The sequence below is a fragment of the Echinococcus granulosus genome (genome assembly GCF_000524195.1).
Source record: "Echinococcus granulosus chromosome Unknown EG_S00110, whole genome shotgun sequence".
NCBI classification, from domain to species: domain Eukaryota; kingdom Metazoa; phylum Platyhelminthes; class Cestoda; order Cyclophyllidea; family Taeniidae; genus Echinococcus; species Echinococcus granulosus.
Genome location: NW_020170490.1, coordinates 209,234 through 227,595, shown reverse-complemented (window position 1 = coordinate 227,595; position 18,362 = coordinate 209,234). Strand labels below are relative to the sequence as shown.

General features: G+C 42.4%; 6 protein-coding genes across 6 annotated transcripts in view; 2 read left to right on the top strand and 4 right to left on the bottom strand. All coding sequences in view use genetic code 11, as the record gives it.

The window, feature by feature from the left end:
• Window positions 1-2,704, bottom strand: part of EGR_08568 (hypothetical protein) — a gene marked incomplete at both ends in the record, with an annotated part of 10,877 nt that extends 8,173 nt beyond the window's left edge. Inside the window, 2 exons of the mRNA XM_024497817.1 lie at window positions 1,035-1,761; window positions 2,578-2,704. Of these exons, the coding sequence (XP_024347798.1) occupies window positions 1,035-1,761; window positions 2,578-2,704 (854 nt within the window). The remainder of the gene's footprint in view (window positions 1-1,034; window positions 1,762-2,577) is intronic.
• Window positions 2,705-2,854: 150 nt separating this feature from the next.
• EGR_08567 (Histone deacetylase 8) lies at window positions 2,855-5,161 on the bottom strand (the record flags this gene model as incomplete). Its single annotated transcript, XM_024497816.1, has 5 exons — window positions 2,855-3,032; window positions 3,107-3,419; window positions 3,963-4,290; window positions 4,394-4,601; window positions 4,905-5,161. 5 exons carry the CDS (start codon window positions 5,159-5,161, stop codon window positions 2,855-2,857), a joined length of 1,284 nt encoding a protein of 427 aa, XP_024347797.1.
• Window positions 5,162-6,118: 957 nt separating this feature from the next.
• EGR_08566 (bolA-like protein) lies at window positions 6,119-6,437 on the top strand (the record flags this gene model as incomplete). Its single annotated transcript, XM_024497815.1, has 3 exons — window positions 6,119-6,178; window positions 6,214-6,308; window positions 6,344-6,437. 3 exons carry the CDS (start codon window positions 6,119-6,121, stop codon window positions 6,435-6,437), a joined length of 249 nt encoding a protein of 82 aa, XP_024347796.1.
• A 304-nt stretch (window positions 6,438-6,741) lies between these two features.
• On the bottom strand, window positions 6,742-7,189 carry EGR_08565 (hypothetical protein; the record flags this gene model as incomplete). The annotated part of the gene is made up of 2 exons (XM_024497814.1): window positions 6,742-6,925; window positions 7,020-7,189. The coding sequence occupies 2 exons, from the start codon at window positions 7,187-7,189 to the stop codon at window positions 6,742-6,744; spliced, it is 354 nt and encodes a 117-aa protein (XP_024347795.1).
• Window positions 7,190-8,732: 1,543 nt separating this feature from the next.
• Window positions 8,733-10,868, bottom strand: EGR_08564 (hypothetical protein; the record flags this gene model as incomplete). The annotated part of the gene is made up of 3 exons (XM_024497813.1): window positions 8,733-9,015; window positions 10,578-10,643; window positions 10,714-10,868. 3 exons carry the CDS (start codon window positions 10,866-10,868, stop codon window positions 8,733-8,735), a joined length of 504 nt encoding a protein of 167 aa, XP_024347794.1.
• Window positions 10,869-16,181: 5,313 nt separating this feature from the next.
• On the top strand, window positions 16,182-17,028 carry EGR_08563 (Dynein light chain LC6, flagellar outer arm; the record flags this gene model as incomplete). Its single annotated transcript, XM_024497812.1, has 2 exons — window positions 16,182-16,372; window positions 16,950-17,028. 2 exons carry the CDS (start codon window positions 16,182-16,184, stop codon window positions 17,026-17,028), a joined length of 270 nt encoding a protein of 89 aa, XP_024347793.1.
• Between the last annotated feature and the right edge of the window lie 1,334 nt (window positions 17,029-18,362).

Here is an 18,362-nt window from a genome sequence, read left to right as displayed (position 1 = left end):
TTGAAAATGATCGGCTGCAAATTAGACAGGAAACCCTGCATAAATATCTCTGTAAATATGCTACAAAATAGCCGGCTACTGGCTACTGGACAAATCAAGAAAAGCAGTAGTGACCCGGACGGAATAGAGTTAACCTAAGGGCCGGGTGGTCTTGTGCAGGTCAGGGCAGAAATGCCGGTGACAGGAAAGCTTAGGCATAAGCATTTAGTAGAAAGTTGGACAGATGAACTTTAAGGGAGACATGGACGCCCAAGACTTAAAAGAGACTAGTTTTTAGACGGTCTTAAAGCGCTTTTGCGTCTTCTTGGCTCGACGATGAGTCCGGATCTGCATGAATGAAATAACTAGCTCGACGCGCCTCAAAACGCGATAAATGAGATGCTTATCAACAAATTTTTCTTTACCTTTTCATGTGTGTTATGATTTAGCAACTCTTGCGGAAGCGATATTTTGGTTCAAGCACTTGTTTTAAAAGGAGGAACAAATATCATTTGTTTTTAATTTTTCTGATCCGTAAATCGGATTAAGTTTAATCATAAACAAGTGCCATACGTGAAAATTATTTTTTGACGCTCAGTACATTAGAGTTTTGAAAAAGAATGATTTTAAGTGTCCTTGGTTGTTTAAAAGGCACGACCTTTTTTTGCTTTAAATGAGTTTCCTAATGCACAAAAAAACTAACCAATGAAGCCTACACCAAAAAAGAACAGACTATACTTTTTTAAAACCCAATTAGTTTTTTTTAAGAGTATCTGTTGTAACTAGCTAGCAAAAGTGTTTAAACATCCATTTTATGCATTAGGGACGCAGAGTTAGGGTGAAACACCAAGATACTACTCATATGTGGCACTGGAGGTAAACATGTTAAACGATTAAACAACTAGCGGACACAGGATCCCGCTAGAAATACTCATGAGAGGAAAATTAAACTCTGTGATGGCAACAAATTACCTATAAATATAATAAACTCACTAATTTATAGTGCTCTACAAAAGTATTACCTTTATTTAAACGTGCAATTGGTAGAGACTCACTTGAGTTTCATTTTCCATACGCTTGTAGATGAAGTTTGTAAAATGACTAAGTCAAAGTACTTTGCATCCGATATTCTGGGTGCCTCTAACTGAATCGAAGGATATCCATTTTTGTTTGTAAGAAGTGTTAAAAATTCAGTATCTGGGCGCCGCTGAACATATACCGATGGAAGCTTCATGTGCTTGTATATTAGCGAATTGGTAACATCATCTCTTTCAATGATTGCACTTTGAGAACTCAGTGAATTGACGTCGAGGGCGGTAACATTATAGGAAATCGTAAGTTCGCTTTTATTGGGAACGGAAATCTGAGCCTGTCGTCTAAGAAAATCCAAATCAATTTTCGCAGCACACTCGGTTTCCTTTGCACAGTGGATAAGACAGGAAGATGATGAAAAAATATATCCATCATAAGAAGGCATTGACACGTCAAAGTGACAAAGAAGAACAGCATTACTTTTGGCTACCAAGTGAGCATTTTCAACGCTGCAGAGTGTGAAGAGATCGGAAATGTAATTGCCCTGCATTGTAACTAAGTGGTCGCTTAGGAACACAGAAATGCTGGACATATTATAGTCGTGTCGAGATTCTACACCACCTATATTTGCTTCGATAAAGCCCGATTTAGTAGGTTGTATGAAAAATATGGATCTTGTTTCACTAGATGGTTCAACATATTTCTCAAAACCAAGATCACTCGGTTGTGTCAAAATGCCAAACTCGATTCCTAAAAAAATATTTGCTTTACTTTGAAAGGTACCTTGAACAAATATGGGAAGAGTACATACAATGGTTATTGCAGTAGCTGCAACCAAACACCACGACATTGTAAGATAAAATAGAAAGGTGGAAGAAACAAGGTCGCAATAAATAAATAAATTCGAAAAGTAAAACAATCATTAGGGCGTTTTATGCTTAAGGCACATTTGCCGGCAAAATACTTAATTTTCAAGGTTTTTTCCACAAAAGCTAAAAAGTCAGTTTTTGCCTAGGCCAATGATATAGAAAAATGATCTCGCTCTTCCACAGTGGAGCAAGTTTTCAGGCATCATAATCGACTTTGAGATTGATTGATGGATGTTTCTGAATGCACTTGTAGGTGTCCGTAAACTACCCTGATAATATAGTCAGCTTTCGATCACTGAAGAAAACCAGACATTTGACACTTTGTGCAACTGCGTTTGATCACGTGAACGATCAAATCCCTGTGACAGCCTTTAAGGCCATGATTAAAAGCTCTCAGCCTTCTGCATTTAATCTACCCATGGTCAGTTTTACTACTCTTGCCTATTACGATTTCAGTGAACATCCTGAACTCTGCAAAAGCTGCACGTCCATGAAGATTCTGGAACGTTCTTTTGGCTCGCTAAACGTTTCTGCATGTCTGCATTCGTTTCCACCTTTGCCAGCACTTCGGATTACCGTAATGGCTTTATACCGCCTCCACGCCAATTTTGCCAAGAAATACCCCTCTCGCTGTTTCAAATTTTCAGCCTTCCGAACTACACATCCACACGCCTAGGCTCCATTCCTCCTAGTCTACCGGAAGCAAAGTATTCCTCGTCAGTCCGACCACATCGTTCCACTACGTAGTTCAACGTAGCAAAAAGGGGTCTGGTGTCGACAGCGCAGTCACGACCGCCAGACGACCATGTTGTTCTGTAACCCATAGTCTAGTACGCGCAGAAGCAATAACAACTACGGGCAGATGGTGGTAAGTCTGAGTAAGGAGAATGCCGAAATCTAATAATTTAACACCAAATACAACAGCATAGCGAATAAAATTGTAGAGTGAAAATTCAAATAGGGATAGGAAGAAGTTAAACGCGGTTAAAGGCACAATAGTCATCAATTTGACGAAGAAGTCGATCGACAGCCTGAGAAACGGCCTCGCTTGAATTCCGATTCAGCAGCATGGAAGGCCTCACGTCTAGAGTGAAATCGGGCCCAAATGAAGAAAGATTCGAGTGGTCTGGAATGTCTTGTTCGAGAAAAATCCTAAGGAGCGAAATTACGAAATTATTTATAAGGATTAAGAAAGCGGCCTCTGCTGAGCAAATAGTCCCACTCACTCTTCACCGGTTCCACAGGAGATAGCGACGGCTGTCAGTATTAACCAAAGTCGAGCTGTGTCCGCAAGGTGGTACCCACCTCCACCCAATACTAGAGTAGGAAGACCCCAGCTTAGCACCAACTTTAGGGCCGAAACATAGGCGGATTGATTGGAGGTGAGAGAGGCGGATAAATTGAAAATCCGATGTGGATCAGTTGAAAGAGCATCAGCCCCGCATTGGATAAAGACAGCGATAGGTTTTGTGGACTGATGGAGGGATACGAGAACGGGCTCTACTGCGGACCACCACAGGTGGTCGTCAGCTCCTTCGGCTGTGAAATAAAGCACGCATTCCTTAAAACCGATTTCAGATAAGTTACTTTCACAATAAAAATATGCATGTTCAGAATATGCTTGCTATCAAGAAACGAGATGATTAACCCATAATACGACTCCTGCAGGGAAAAGACAAGTTTATGAAGCAAGTGAAAACGACAGAAAAAACCTAAAATTATATGCCTAAGTATGAAAATGCCATCATTTTGCGCCATTTAGATGTTCAATATGAAATTCAAGTTGGAAGAGAACAGTTGAATAGTAAAATTTATAAAAATTTGGTCCATATCTACACAAATGATACCTGTAGATTCGGCTTCAACACCTATTCGTGTGGTAATACTCTAATTCATCGGAGGCATGATATTCTCGCCTGATAATACAAGCTAACAACACAATAGCGTTAAGAATATTGCTGCAGGTACCAATCATCCTGCTAATTTTGCCTAAAAATCATCTGAAAAACAGAAAATCAGAAAAGCAGTAAATCAAATTAGCGATTAACTAAGCACATCGTTAAGTGGAGATCGAAGTCGTACCCAAAGGTAGATTGAAACACGAAAATTGACCACCACGTGCTCCCCTAAAGTAGTCGCCAGTGATTACATCAGGCACTCCTGAGCCAGGAAAAAATCCACGGGTACCGTGATGAACGGAAAATGTGACAACGCGCGAGGTGTATGCGAAAGCCTCCTCCACACCATCGCCGTGGTGAAGGTCAAGGTCAATGTAGAGCAATGGACCCGAAGAGAATTTGGGTGAGGAGAGGAGACGCTGAGCCCCCAAAACAATGTCATTTAGGTAGCAAAAACCTGAAGCCTCGGAGCGCTTGGCATGATGCCAACCCCCTGCCCAGTTGATCGCGATCTAGGGAATTAAGGCAGAATACAAGGCATGTCACGAACTCCCCCGCAAATATGCTGTTAAAATTATGTCCGGGACCGTTATAAGAACAACCGCTGCAGATTACCTTACATTGGGAATCGACCAAGGAATCGACAGCGGCTAAGGTCCCCCGAACAGCGGAAAGGGCGTAGCCATATACACCTCTGAACCCGTTGCAATCGTAACTGAGGCCAAAGCCATTAAGATGTTCGGATATGTCATCAGGAATGTTTGGCTCGTCATCCAATGTGTAGAAGCTATCCAGGAGCTGCAGAGCCTTTATGTAGTCTTCACTAGTTTTGCGAAAAAATTATTATACTTTTGCAATAAATGAAATCGATATTTCATGTATGAAATTTACAAAAGGCTGAATCACTAGTAAGAATGAACTCCTCAAGGGAAAAAAACTGACTAGATCCAAAGTCTTAGGAATTCAAAGATTGTAGACAAAAGTTGGATATAGCAACCAAGTCCTCAGAATGGCACTGCCATGTACCTGCATTAGAGTACAACTTAACTAAAGTAAAGTACTCCCCTTAAGGAAAATCAACAACAGATATGCTCTTACGGAAGTAGCAGGTAGAAGAAGAGCATACCTATGAAATTGTGTCAAAAGCTCCATTTCTTTTGAAGGGCACCATTCCAGTGGCGGAATCTTCAGAAGCTTTTTCGCCAAGCCATATGCAAATGTTAGACCCATAACAAGAGAGAAGCGATTTTCATATTTTGGAGACAGACCGGAAAGACGGTGGATTTCACTTGAATACACAATACCAACGGGAGAGGGCATCCTGGGAGAGCATTTGACGCCAGAATTACAGGATCGGTTAAGAGCCACCCAAAAAGCAAGCATTATAATAAGCCGTAGCCAATGCCGAAGCAGATATATAGGGTAAAAACAAATAATGTAAAGTAAAAATTCAAAAACCGAGAATTGTAACTGTTAGGATTTTCTGCGTGGTACTAGCACCCTTGCAAGAATACTGCGACTTTATTTGCACCTTGTGAATGGCCAACACAAGGCACAAGTAAGGCAGTAAAAAGTTGGAAAATTTCGGTAAATAACATAAACTTGGCAAAGAAATATCATTAGCAAATCAGTCCGTAAGCAATCGGAAAAAGTCGATGTGGGTATGAAGAATCATCAAGTGAGAGAATAGATAGCAAGCACAAATTATTTGTGGACAATTCTACCCTAGGTTGCGCAGCAAAATAACATTATTCACAAAGCCTGCTTAAAACGCAGCCCACTTGAAAAGGCCGGGGCTGGTTTGGGAAATCGATTCGACTTTGGCAAAAGAGCATCCAGGTTTCCCTAGCTTTAGATTGAATCAGGTTAGTCTTATCTACCATCGTAGTATTTATCAGATCTTGCGGCATGAGTTTAAGCCTGAGAGTGCTGCGTTGGCCAAGCGTGAGTTTTAACTTGGTCGTTAGTTATGCATTGTATTTTTCCTTATAAATGCGTGTTAATGTGCGAATTTTGCAATTTTAACACTTGTTGGTGCTTTGTTGTCAAGATGCAATAATATCAGACCTTGGGATAAAGTATTATTAACAGATATCTTAATTTGCCGCCAATCCAATCGCTTTACAAAAAATGCTACTGGAAATGAACATGAAAAATTATGAGTGTGGCACTAATGGATCAGCCTTTTGATCTCGACTACGTAAATTTAAGCAATTTGTCTCTTAGACGTTTCCTTTGTTTATGGAGCTCAGTGTAATTATCACCCGATTGGTCGACTACAAACTTGATTAGCATTGGACAGCCTAGCGTCCTCCTGACTCGTGTCTCGACCGTCGCCTAATGACTACTACGGAGGATTCTGTGCGGGAACGCATTTCTGTTCTAAATCCTTTACATTTGGTATAAGCTTCGTCTCTACTAATGAGTGTTTTAAGGGCATAACTGATTTTTCCGATGGATGTGGTCTAAAACTTAACGTTCTAGTGGTGTCAGATCAATTTGAGGGGAAGACACTTCTTCAGCGTCACCGGTAAAACCTGTTAAGGACTTAGTTGGTTCTTATAGAATGGTTAATTCACTCTTATCCGAAGAGATGAAGAAGATTCATGCGCTTACCCTCACTACGTTGACTCCAAAGCAGTGGTCTGAGAAACAGTGATATTCTGTTTGCATATTTGTAATGTGTAAATTATTGGGGACTCCAGATCTTCAAAATGTAGTTCTTTTGGTTTATTGCTCAGGTAGTTTCACTTCTTTTGCTTGTGTGTCATAGTCCTCAACTGGAAATGTGTTTCGACAAAAAGATGATGGTTTTAGGGTACGTATAATACCTTTGCTTTTATTTAAAAGAAATGTTGCTAACTCAGTTTAACGCTTGAGAACATGCGAATCTATTGTGGACTTTATGCAGGCCTGTTGGGTGACTTGTAATCATGTATGTACATTTAGGGAAAAGTCAACAATCATTTACAAATGTTTCGTAGAACAATTCTGGGGCACTTGTCACATATAACTCTGAAATCCCTAGTTATGCGACAGTTGCAGTTGGTAAAGGTGGTTTCCTCGTAAGTCACATATCCTCTACCGCAGCACATGTTCTGGCAGTGATTGGATTGTGTTCTTTCTGTGTCATTGGTGGAACAGTACCTACAATGGAACCAGGAGCCTTAGAATTCGGTTTCTTCACCCAGCGGATACTTTAGGTCCCTAATAGACTGGTTTTCAGGAGAAAGATGCCTACCTTCCTTTTGTTCCAACGGAGCCAAGACGCGGGTCGGGTTCGCAGAAGTCTGGTGAGTGTTCTGCGAATGCCAATTCACTGTGGTGAATTACTCGAGGCGTGTAGGAGCCGTATTCGTATTCCTTGGTGATCAGAAGGTTTCCGTACTCGACAGAAACATATCGTGCCATCTGGAAGATTTAAGTAATCAGATTTAGCCCAGTTTCCCTGGTTGTCCCCTTGGTTATTTCAATGTAAGTAGGTTTTCGATGAGAAAGTATCTGCTCCAGTTTTAATATGGTAAGCACTTTATCCCCTAGTAATCTCAGGGTCTGTTAGATCTACAAGCGTGGGTGACAGTTATGCGGAAGGTTGCTTGGGCAAAAATCTCCAATTTGTGCCTCACCATGTAGCGCTGAAGGATTATGTCCTGTAGTTGCGCTGAGTCCACTCGTAGTAGTTGACGGAAGCAAATTTTGTGAGCACAACTGCCGCTCACACCTTGACACTTGCATCTTATCTTCTGTGAGCCTTCAATTATCTGAATGGGAAAGATGTGAATCCACAATAGTGTGACAATCTGAATTGCAGATGCGTTGGCTAAAAATCTGGTGTCTTCTGGCTGGTTTTGACAAAAGATAAAGATACAATTTTTTCACATGGATATGCGTTTAAACGTTTGAAGGGAGCATCGGACACTCAATTAGAGATCTGCTAACGGCTACTCATTTCACAAGTAGTAGCACCTGTGCAAAGAGTGGGGAAAGTGGCTAGATTTTGTTTAACTGCTTGTAATCAAGGTAGACAATATGACAATTATAAGCTTTCATGACTGACTTTGATCCCAGCCATGTAGTTGTGAAGATTGACGATCTTCCTCTTTCTCTTCCTCGAGTTTTGCTTTTGCGGCGCTTTTATCGTCTGTCTGGGCACTCGACCATAGCGACCATAGACATCCATCACGTATCTACTTCGTCTTCTCTGTGGTCTATTCTCTGAGGGGAGGCCGAGAAAGGCCTGTGTATACGTCTTCGCGGTCTCGACGTTGTCGGAGCAACCACCCCAGTGGTATTGCACCGGCACGTCCTGCGGTTGGTTGGCATCACTCGGACCGGGGTCATCGATTTCCTGGGGTTGTGGAGGCACGTTCCATTTGTCAATTCGGCCACATTCGCAGTCCATTATTTTATTCTCCGCACACCGACGAGCTATCTCAAACACGAGTGCAGCGCTGGCTAGTGCGTGCATTGCTGCTTTCTCTCGGGTCGCTGATAAAAAATAAGTAGCGGGCTCCACAGTCTAAGTAAAAACTAGCTACTTTGAAAGTAAATGGTATCAAAATGTTTAAAATCTGTATTTTGCCGAATGTTGTAAGTGTGGGGGAAGGAATGTGCTAGAAGACTGGTTCGTCTGTCTTTCTAAGAGGTATAAAATGGCACTGGTAAAATGTTGGGATCTGATGCATTGGAATGAGACTGCTGAAATTTCCTTGATTAAAACGTGCTAGTCTGTGGTTAACGGTGTGTTGGTTTCATGTGTATGTGCCAAAAGACCTGTTTTCGTTTAAATTATTTACGATCAAGTCAAGTCTAGCGTTTTACGACCCTATTGAAAGGAGAGAAATCAGCATCGCCATCATCGATATAAATAGACGCTCTGGCCACTACTTATTTAAGATCAAACCACAATGTGTACAATCACAAATAACATGGCTATTGACCTTATGACGACCGTTTACTTTCGGTAGAGCTTACTTCTTGCTATATCGGGTGTTACTTTGGGGAGGTATTCCACCGAGGAGCAATTCCAGCGTCGATCTTTGAATATGTGCGGGCAGTAGTAGGTCACCGCTTGAGCCGACTTGAGAACCGCGTGCATGGCAAAGCTGCCCTCGGGATGATGGCAAAATTTCAGCTGTTTCCGCCCCAGTCCATAGCGATACTTGGCGTAGACACACTCGTTTGGTGTGAAGCGCTCCTTCTCCAGGGCTTTAGTCCGTGGATATCGGTGAAGGCCACTACAATATTCAGTTTCACTTGCTCAAGCACCGTTGCGATAGAGCACCCTCGAGGTGTACTTGGAAGGAGATGCGATGCAGAAAAGATCACTAGAACTCACATGGAGCAAATGAACTCTCGTACCTTTGAAATTGCTAAAAGATGAGTCTGGCTTCGCCAATACTTTTGTCCTAGTTTAAATTCTGACCGTTCAATGGGTGTTGAGATCTCTGAACTCCAGACATTTAAGACGATGTGAATTAGACGTGGGATTTGACACGTAATCAACGTCGTAACTAGGTGATGTCGATGTCTGGCGGCGTCATTTTATGACAGTCTAGGTCAGATTAGTGATTAATCAGAAGGATCTTTTCCAAAAAAAATTTTCATATCTTGTAGCGGCAATGTCATGCCAAGGCTTCCTGCGCTCACAACTTCTATTTCCATATCCGAATGGGTAAAGTCGGTAAATCATGTCGAAATGAGAGATCTACTGAGTTTCTCTTGTCCGTGGGAGTGAAGAAAAGTCATGATTTCACTGTATGGTTTTCCTAGCTCGACCAAGAGGCGATTGCTGAGTTGTTGTGATGGTAAATAGGCGTTCAGCATTGCAAAGATATTTTAATTTTTTCTAGATCCCAAAGTGGAAGGAGGAGGAAAAAGACCTGACACGTGCATCCTGTACTGACCTCCACATGGTTCCCCTACCCGTTTGTACCTACACCAATGCCAATCTCCAAATCCATGTGTCCAAGCCATAAGAAATGTGGAACACATTCAAGCGAGAGCTTGAATGAAGACGACCAGGCCGACGCAGTAAAAGAACTTTTATTGTTGTTTAATGGCTACAGCAACCACCTGTAGGGGACTTTAGTGCTCCTCTAACAGCATTAACGGCTCCGAGGCAAACACACACAGGGAGGAAACAGCAACTAAGACCTTCCCAATGGCTGATGTGGAAAACACACAGCTTGGACCACCTCTCTCCCTCCCTCTTGGCCTAATAGCATGTTGAGGCGGTGTCTACTTCAACAAGGGACGAAATGCGATTTGGTAGCCAGGACACCGCTTAAAGCTCGGCTTTTTGACTTTTGCCGGGCGGCTTGGCCATGCCAGTAGCAGCCCAGGCCTTGTGAATGTCGGTAATGCGTATTCTGTCAAAGTATTATGCCCACTTTCATCTTCAAGGAAGTCTTGGGATCCTACAGTAGCAGTGAGCTTCAAAACGAGTCAATTTCCTGCTATCGGTTAGTGCATCCACGACACAACCTTCATATTTCTTTACGTATTCTCAATTTAGATGGCAAATTAATTTATTTGAGAATAAAAACGGAAAAGTTTGAAAGCATGAATTTCCGGTCAAAATTTTGGTGATTGTTTCGGGTATAGAGGAGGTAATTTTAACTGTAAAGAACTCCTGTATTCATGGTAAAGGCAATGGTTTTGGTCAGCACGACAAAAATGTCGAACAATCTGTAAGCCAAATTACACTTTCCTGTCTCATTTTTTTTAAAAAAAAAGAAAAAAAATGTTCTTTTTAAAATTGGCTTCATTATAGAGCTACCGAAAGAGGCCCACTTACAGCCAGGTGATGCTTCGGGTAAAGTCCACTGTAAGAATGACGAGGAGAAGTAGGAGATCAGTCCAACTGCAGCGAGGCATCAGCATGGTGACCAAATTTTTTTTATTGTGTCGGTCAATGTTTGCGTGTGAGGCACCTCACAGATAACTGTTGAGACGGCCAGCCGGGCGCCGATTGAATGTCAGGCACCCGACCAATCGGGTGGAAGCTTCCCTCACCCACACCTTTCGAAGGGCCACCACCACCGCAGCGGCAGCCGCCGCCCCTCACCCCCACCTCCACCTGTACCATAGCCACACACACACTCATGCACACACACATGCGTGCACACACACACAGAGGCGTTATCAGCCATAAAATTTGTGCCGAGGTCAGGTAAAAGGTGCCTTCATTAAACTGACCAAGGGATTTTCATTAGCAACTTTCACTGGGATGTGACTGACTGACAGAGACTTGCAACGCCCTAATTTCAGGTGGTGGTAAAAAGTTCACCTTTTAGGATTTAATCAGCATGATAAAGCTAAAATGGACGAAGATGTTTCAAAAAAAAATGCCAAATCTTGCTCCAATCTAGGGAGAGAAATAACTAGTAGAGATTTGAAGCACTGTAGCGTTCCGAGACCTTCCTGATGGCGAAAGAAGACATAGCGCTTGGGCAGAATGTTTATTGTCAACATAGAGAAGGGCTGTGGGGCTAGTGGTATAGGTCGGAGGTCCGGCAGCCTAGCGAAGGTCCCCTCATAGTGCCAGACTCTCCGCTTGGTCACTCGACCGCGTCAGCCACCCCAACGTAATCAGTGATACTAGAAAAGCACCCATTAAATAACCGCACCAGCCATCGAATTCCCATGCAATTGAGGAGATACTTGTCCACGAGGTCACCGATCCCTCCCTGCAATTCTACTGGACCTAAAATTTTGTCCTTAATGGACGCTGAATCTGGGGCGTGAGGGTGGGGGAGAGGTGCCGGATAGTCGCCAAAACTAGCCATCATTTTAAGCCCCTCTGACAGGAGTTGTCATATATTCTCTTATCTGTAGCCTATGCACTTCTTCTGTTATGCCAAGGTTTGTGACCCACCGGTAGAAATCAGTTTATTTGTTCTTCAAGATCATATCCGCTTTCCGCTGCTACGAATGCAGAGCGTCAAGACTTCCCTGAAGGTACGGCAAACGTCCAATAGAAGAAAGTCTAAGTGGCCCTGTTACCATAACCGCGAGTTTAACAAACAATTAAGGTGTTGTATTTCTTTATATTGTGGCAGACGACTACCACAAATTCCGTGCCCCTCATACCAATGGAATCTGGGAGTCTTCAGCGTGCGTCCATGTTTATGGGGGAAGCCACCTCCAGGGTTTGTGTACCTTAATAGCGTCTCTATCGTGGGTAGTGGGTAAAATGCAGCAAAATTGAAAGCTTTCAAGCAACATGTTGATGGCTCTTATAGCGAAGGTCATGCCCAAATGCAATTTCCGCAAAATGCAATGTTTTTGTTTGAGATTTTCCCCCGGGGTACTGCGTTAGTTCTAGGTAGGACAAACGACTGTCTGACTGCTGACCATCCTATTAATCTCATTTTTTGGTCAGAATCAGTCACATTTTAATGCCTTATCACTTGTGATTTGTCGATCTGATGCTGTTTGCCTGCTTTTTAACTAGTTGGGTAATTAATCATTGACAGGAAGAGTGCACAATAAGCCGTCAAGTGATGAACCACTTGAAGATAGGGTTTTATGAGGCCCTAATGTTCCGCCCTGGATCGGGATATAAATTCCCCGATATTTTGCAAGATGAGTCCATAAAAGTCACTGCTGGAGCATTATTTGCCAAAAGAATACCCTCGTCTGGATTGGAATTGGTTTGCAATGCAGAATCAAACGACTGGTTGTCATCCGAGGTCTTAACATGGAGATGTTGAAGGCGAGGCTTTTTGAGCAATAACTTTTTGTAATACTTAAAAAGAACTGAAAACTGGATCACTACTTTCTAAACAGGCGATAGTTTTTTATTTGACCACTCCTGTCACACATTATTCATTTCCGAACCAATCACTCAACCAATCAAAGTTCCGCAGAAAACAATATCAGATCGGACATTTTTCTAAAAAGTATTTCTTATCTGGATTACTTTGGATTCTACACTACCTCGCACTGATTTTACCTTAACAAATAATGAAATTGAGATTGTCTACATGTCCCGCACCCAATCACCTGTCAAAAGTAAATGCCATTATCTCGGTCCCCTAACGGACCCCAGGGGAAAATCGACAACTGCATTTCAAACTTCTTATGGTTCTAAAATAGCGTTAGACGTCAGTAAAACTTTTTTTCAGCCTAAGAATAGGAGCAAAAAAACCTTCTTAAACACCTAAGGTCTCTTCGCAGCAATTTGTACAGCCTAGGTGTTGATTTCTAGATCTTATGCATCAAGGAAGGTTCATGATTTTGTGAGGATGCTCAATGCGTCAGCTGGCTAAGGCTACTATCCCTACTTTCACTTGAGGAGAGGCATTCCTGATGAAGGCGGGTTACTCTATTTGCTCGACCCGTCATTTACAAAGGCTGGATACACAGGATCCCTGTGGTTGGCACATCTACTATTAATTATCCTCATCCATCACCCTCTCGAGAGCGTCATGACATTATTCTCCTCTTAACGATTGCAACATTCGTCAACATTATTCAGGATTTTGTGAGGAAACTTAATGCGTCCAGTAATACTAGGTCATAGAGGCTATTTTCCGTAATGCTGCCTGAGGAGAGCATTCTTTATGAAGCCCGGATGCTCCAGCTATTTTTAATTACGAATAACTGCTATTGGTATACCTACCTTTAATTTGGCACTCTCGTGAAAAGAGTGACCAAGGGGCCGCCTCCTGTTGGACTGGCTAGGTATCCTACTAATCTGGAATGGTACTAATTCTTCCTAATTTTGAAGTCCCCGGCTAATTCAAGATAATCATCTTTAATCTCTTTTTGTGCATAGGTGTGTGACATGTGGGTGCAGGTACATGTGACGCTGGCATCCAACGTGGTGATCCAAAATTGGAGCAGCGAGCGGTTACCCGTGTCACTCATACACACACCCCGGGGCAGATTACACTGGAGTATTTTAAGACCTCATCGAAACTGGCTTGTTTTAAAAAGCTTAAGGGCTACATAAAAGATGTTTTTTACAAACCTGTCCAACATTTGGAAATGACATTCACTGAAGCCGTGCAGCCCCAGTCGTGCATTTTGATGAGCCATTGTTAGCACATGGACAGGGTTTGCGACGTCAGTGATTTCTCCTTCTCCTCCTTCTTTTTTGCTCTCTCTCTCTCTCTCTTTTTCTGAAACAGGTGTTTTACGCACAAATTGGTCCCAAAACGAACCCACTTTTTGGCGCCACGGTGCTTTGAATTCGTTCTCTATTTCACCTGACTTGCGTCACCAGTCCACTGTTCTTGGAGCCTCCTCAAAACTGCAGAGCAGAATATTAAAGACCTGATGACTCTACAATTGGCATTCATTTTAAGGTATTATCTTGTTTATTAAAAAAAGTAGATGCCTCTTTCGCCACTCTGTTGAGCCTTGAAACACCGTCACATCTTTCCACACCACATGCGCGAGGATTCTTCTGCGCATGAGGAATCATTCGAAAAATTATGCCGAGGTTAATGTGTTTGCCCCTCTTCATAATCATTTATTATCTGGCCTGCATAATGGAATGCCCACATAAGTGCCTACTTCAAAATGAACCACCAGAGAGTCATCTCCTTTGAATGTCGAATTTGCCGTATAACTTATGAGCAATAGGACGTTACAAGATCCTGGCAATATACAATTCACGCTTGGCAGTAATTGACTAACTTTAATGGTTTCTAGGTACCGGTACCTTTCTTCTTTCCAGGATAACTTTAATATGGTAGAAATGTCAGGATTAGCCTTAATGCTGCTGAAAACCAGCGAATGCCCTTCTTCAAAGAAGGCCTGCTCAACCCTATTCATCTGTCTCGAAGAGTAGTTGAAAGCTTGGATACTGACCATACATACTTGATGATGATTCAACTCCAACCATAAGGCGTGCCGGTGAGTACTCACGCCCGGGCGGTGGCGGTGGTGATAACGCTGCACAGAGGCTCAAGTTACCTAGGTTACAATGCGTTGAGTCCAATTGGGTTCTAATTTGGGAAATTTTTCCCCTCTTCCACCCCCATAATGAGCCAAAAGAAGGGCTTTAAGGGAGGAGATTTGCCGTCTGTACTTTAAATTGATTTAATTCTTTCCAAATTCTCATGTTTCACATGGTAATGCGGAAATCGGATGCAACAAGAGTAGTGATGACGAAATCGGAAGCGATCTGGTGATAGGACACCTGAAAGATTTACATAAAACATCGTTATCACATCCACTAGAGGCGATGTTTAGCCAAAATCTTCCAAGGTAATAATAGGAGGAAGTAATAATAATATCATCACTAGATTGAACATCCCTTTGTAGTATGCCGAAAGTATTACCTGGCTCGTAGAGTTCGCATATAAATATTGCCTCGGATTGTATTAAAATGCAGCACCATGAGGGGAGGCTACCTTCGGCTAACTTCAAAGCTGACCCATAGACGGGATTGGCAGGTAGCATGGAAAAAAGTGTGTCATGTGAGAGCGGCGACTGCGGTTTCGTGCGTCTATTCATGCCCGTGCCAGTCTTGTGCTGTACTTTCACCTCGACAAACAACCGATTATCCCCTCTGGATCCATTCTACTTGAAGGATATGGTCCATTTCGATTTCCCTGTTGATGGACAAAGATTGAAACGCAGTTGAGAGCAGATAATTTACCACTCATTCGGTTGAGAGGGCTGGAGGAGTAGTAAAGGAGCTTAAAGCATGCCGAGGAGAGGATTGGAAGAACTTCACAGGACAAAAGCAGGAAAGGAGATTCTTAGCTTACTCCTTGAGTGTTTTATTCGCCCTCACTTCTTAGTCATGACCGGTGCCAAGATTTGTGGTCAACTGAACTTCAAAGTGATGGTGCGGCGCAACTTATTTGAGACAAAATGTCAGTGACGATGTAGTGAATTTTCACATGACACTAAACAATACAACGCTGCGCTACACCGCAGCGAGTTTTATTGTCTTGGTAAACATAAAACAGAGAGGGAGTGCGCTAGAGTGAGAGAAATTTTGGCCCATTTTTACCTCGAGTCAGTTTATTGCCAGCTGAGATCATAAAGTGGACTAGTTTATTTTAGTAGAGTCTAGTTAATTTATAAATAAAAGCCCATTGTTTCTGCCCTAATTTTGGGTGAAAGTGGGTTTACAAATTGAGAGATTTCGTGTCCTAAATAACGCAAAATTGTGGCGTAGACGGCTAACGAGCATCCACGTGAATAGTCATAGTATTTACAAGTGTGGAGGTTATGATCCTGTTGCGATAGATCCATGTAGTGGCAGGCTTGTAAGTGAAGGTAACAGCTCACAGGATAAAGAGGCTATTGGCTGCTGCCAAGCAACGTGACTGGTGCCAATCTCTTACTAATCTCTCTCTCTCGTAGGAGAAGTGTGCAACTGTGAGACTAACTACTCATCCACTTGCCAACACGAAGGAGGGAAGTCTGCAACACCATGCCGCATCAAAAAGCCGTGGTGAAGACTACCGACATGCCGGATGATATGCAGCAGTTTGTTGTGGAGGTTGCCTTTGCAGCGATAAAAACGGGCGCGGATAATCAGGGCATCGCCAGTTACGTCAGAGATGCAGTACGCCACGAGTATCCGGGCAACTGGCATTGTATAGTAGGCACCAACTTTGGCAGGTAAGTGCTAAGATTATTCAAAGCTTACTGCTCAATTACATTTACCTACAGCATTTGATAGGCCGTAAAATTTGTTTATTTCCCCCACCTTTGCATAGGTAGGGATTTCAGAGCCTTGCAAATGTGGAGAAGTTAATTAAAATGACTTTCAAATTTGGCTTGTTTTGGAAAACGACTACTCTTTATAGTAAATAAGCTAAAACGTTTTTTGCCGCTACTAATAAGCCCTTATGTAAGAGCTGTCAAGAAGACACCACAGGCGATATGTACCAGCATTGAGTTGGCAAGCTCAATGACATGGGATAAATGTGGTAAGTAGATGTACCATAAGAGAATGTTGGGTCGATGTGTGACACCATACATGGGAGCTGGTTATCACCTGGTGTGAACCAAGTTAAAAAGTGCCACCGATAAACACCCGCTGCCAACTACCTGAATGATACCTCAGTATTGTGCAATTCATTCCCACGCACCAAATTTAAAAGTTCTTTTCGTTAAAAGAAACTTATGTAACTAAAATTTGCGTCCATATCCAATGCAGAAGGTCAACAGTAATGAATTTGCTCTTCTGTTTTAGTGAAGTGATACATGGGAAGCGCGGGCTAATATTCTTCAAGCTCGATAAACACGGCATCCTGCTTTTCCGGACGGTATAGAACAGTGTCCCTTCAAAGCTAGTCTATGTCAGTTTTTTTAAAAAAATATAGGTCCCATAAGCGCCCTTACTTTGCTGACTAAGGGAATATTTGCTTAAAAAGTTTCGAATGTGTCTACTGAGGTGGCATTCAGTAGCATTGGAAAGCGGAAAGCGATGCTGTTGTGTACCAGTTCCTCCATTTAGCATAGTTCTCTTAAATAATCTTGTGTAATGTTTGTACAAGCCTGCAATTTTACTCCCTCGCAATTTATGACGACTTTTAAAGCAAACACAAATAAAAATATCTGCTTCATAATAGAAGCACTAACAATTACTCAAGCCAGCAAAAGCGTACTAAACAAACACTACATATTGCCTCCACATATCACTCACTGTCATTTGTCTCCGCTGATTGCACAAAAAGTGCCCGGGTTGAAGCGTATGGAGGTATGCGAACTGAACCAGTCTGAGTCTTTTTATCACCACCTCTGTGATGCCAAAGAAATCATCCCAAATTTTTGAAAGCAAGTAAATGCAGCTTTCAAACATATGTTAAGCAACCACAACATAAGCCGGAAGAGTGTGGCATTCACACTCTTCATCAATCGTCTTTAACAGCTACTGCTGTGGAGGAGACGTCCACAACTTCCTTGTGGTACAATCAATGTGTTGAAAGAACAGGGTGTCTGGATTTACACCATCAAATGAAATGCCAGTAACTACAATTTCAGAAAAGATGCAAACTTTGAAGGATTATCCAAACTTTATTAAAAAGCGCAATTGACTAAGCTAGATAAAAGGAAATAAAATTTATGGCAAACGGAAGTTGCAAGGCATATAATCTGTGAAGTTGCATTTAATGTGCCTAAAAGCAGTATGACACTATTGTACAGGTTGCTGAAACTGGATCTGAATACATACGCAACATCTTGATATTTTCCTTAAATCTGCTCATGGTTGCGAGCCAAATTAAGTTATCGTCGATTTAAACATCCCCCCGGAGACATGGCTTCTGGGCCACGTCGATAGCCTCTCAGTCCATCGGTACGTTAATTAGGACATTCCGCCACACAACTGAGACTTATTTCGATATTCGGGAAAATAAGAAAGTGAAATTTACACCCCACCCTATGTTTTTGGCTACTTACAAAAGGCTCGCTGACAGAGCAATGTAAAAACATCGGTACAGAAGGAGCCGGCACTACTTAAGTGCTTGCCCTTCTCAACATGTAGTCCTTTATGATACTGTAGCGTCCCGAGACTCCCTTAAGACGAAAGAAGACACAATACTCGGGCAGAATATATATTCAGCATGAAGAAGGTGTCTGGGCTATTGGTATGGCCCAAAAGGCC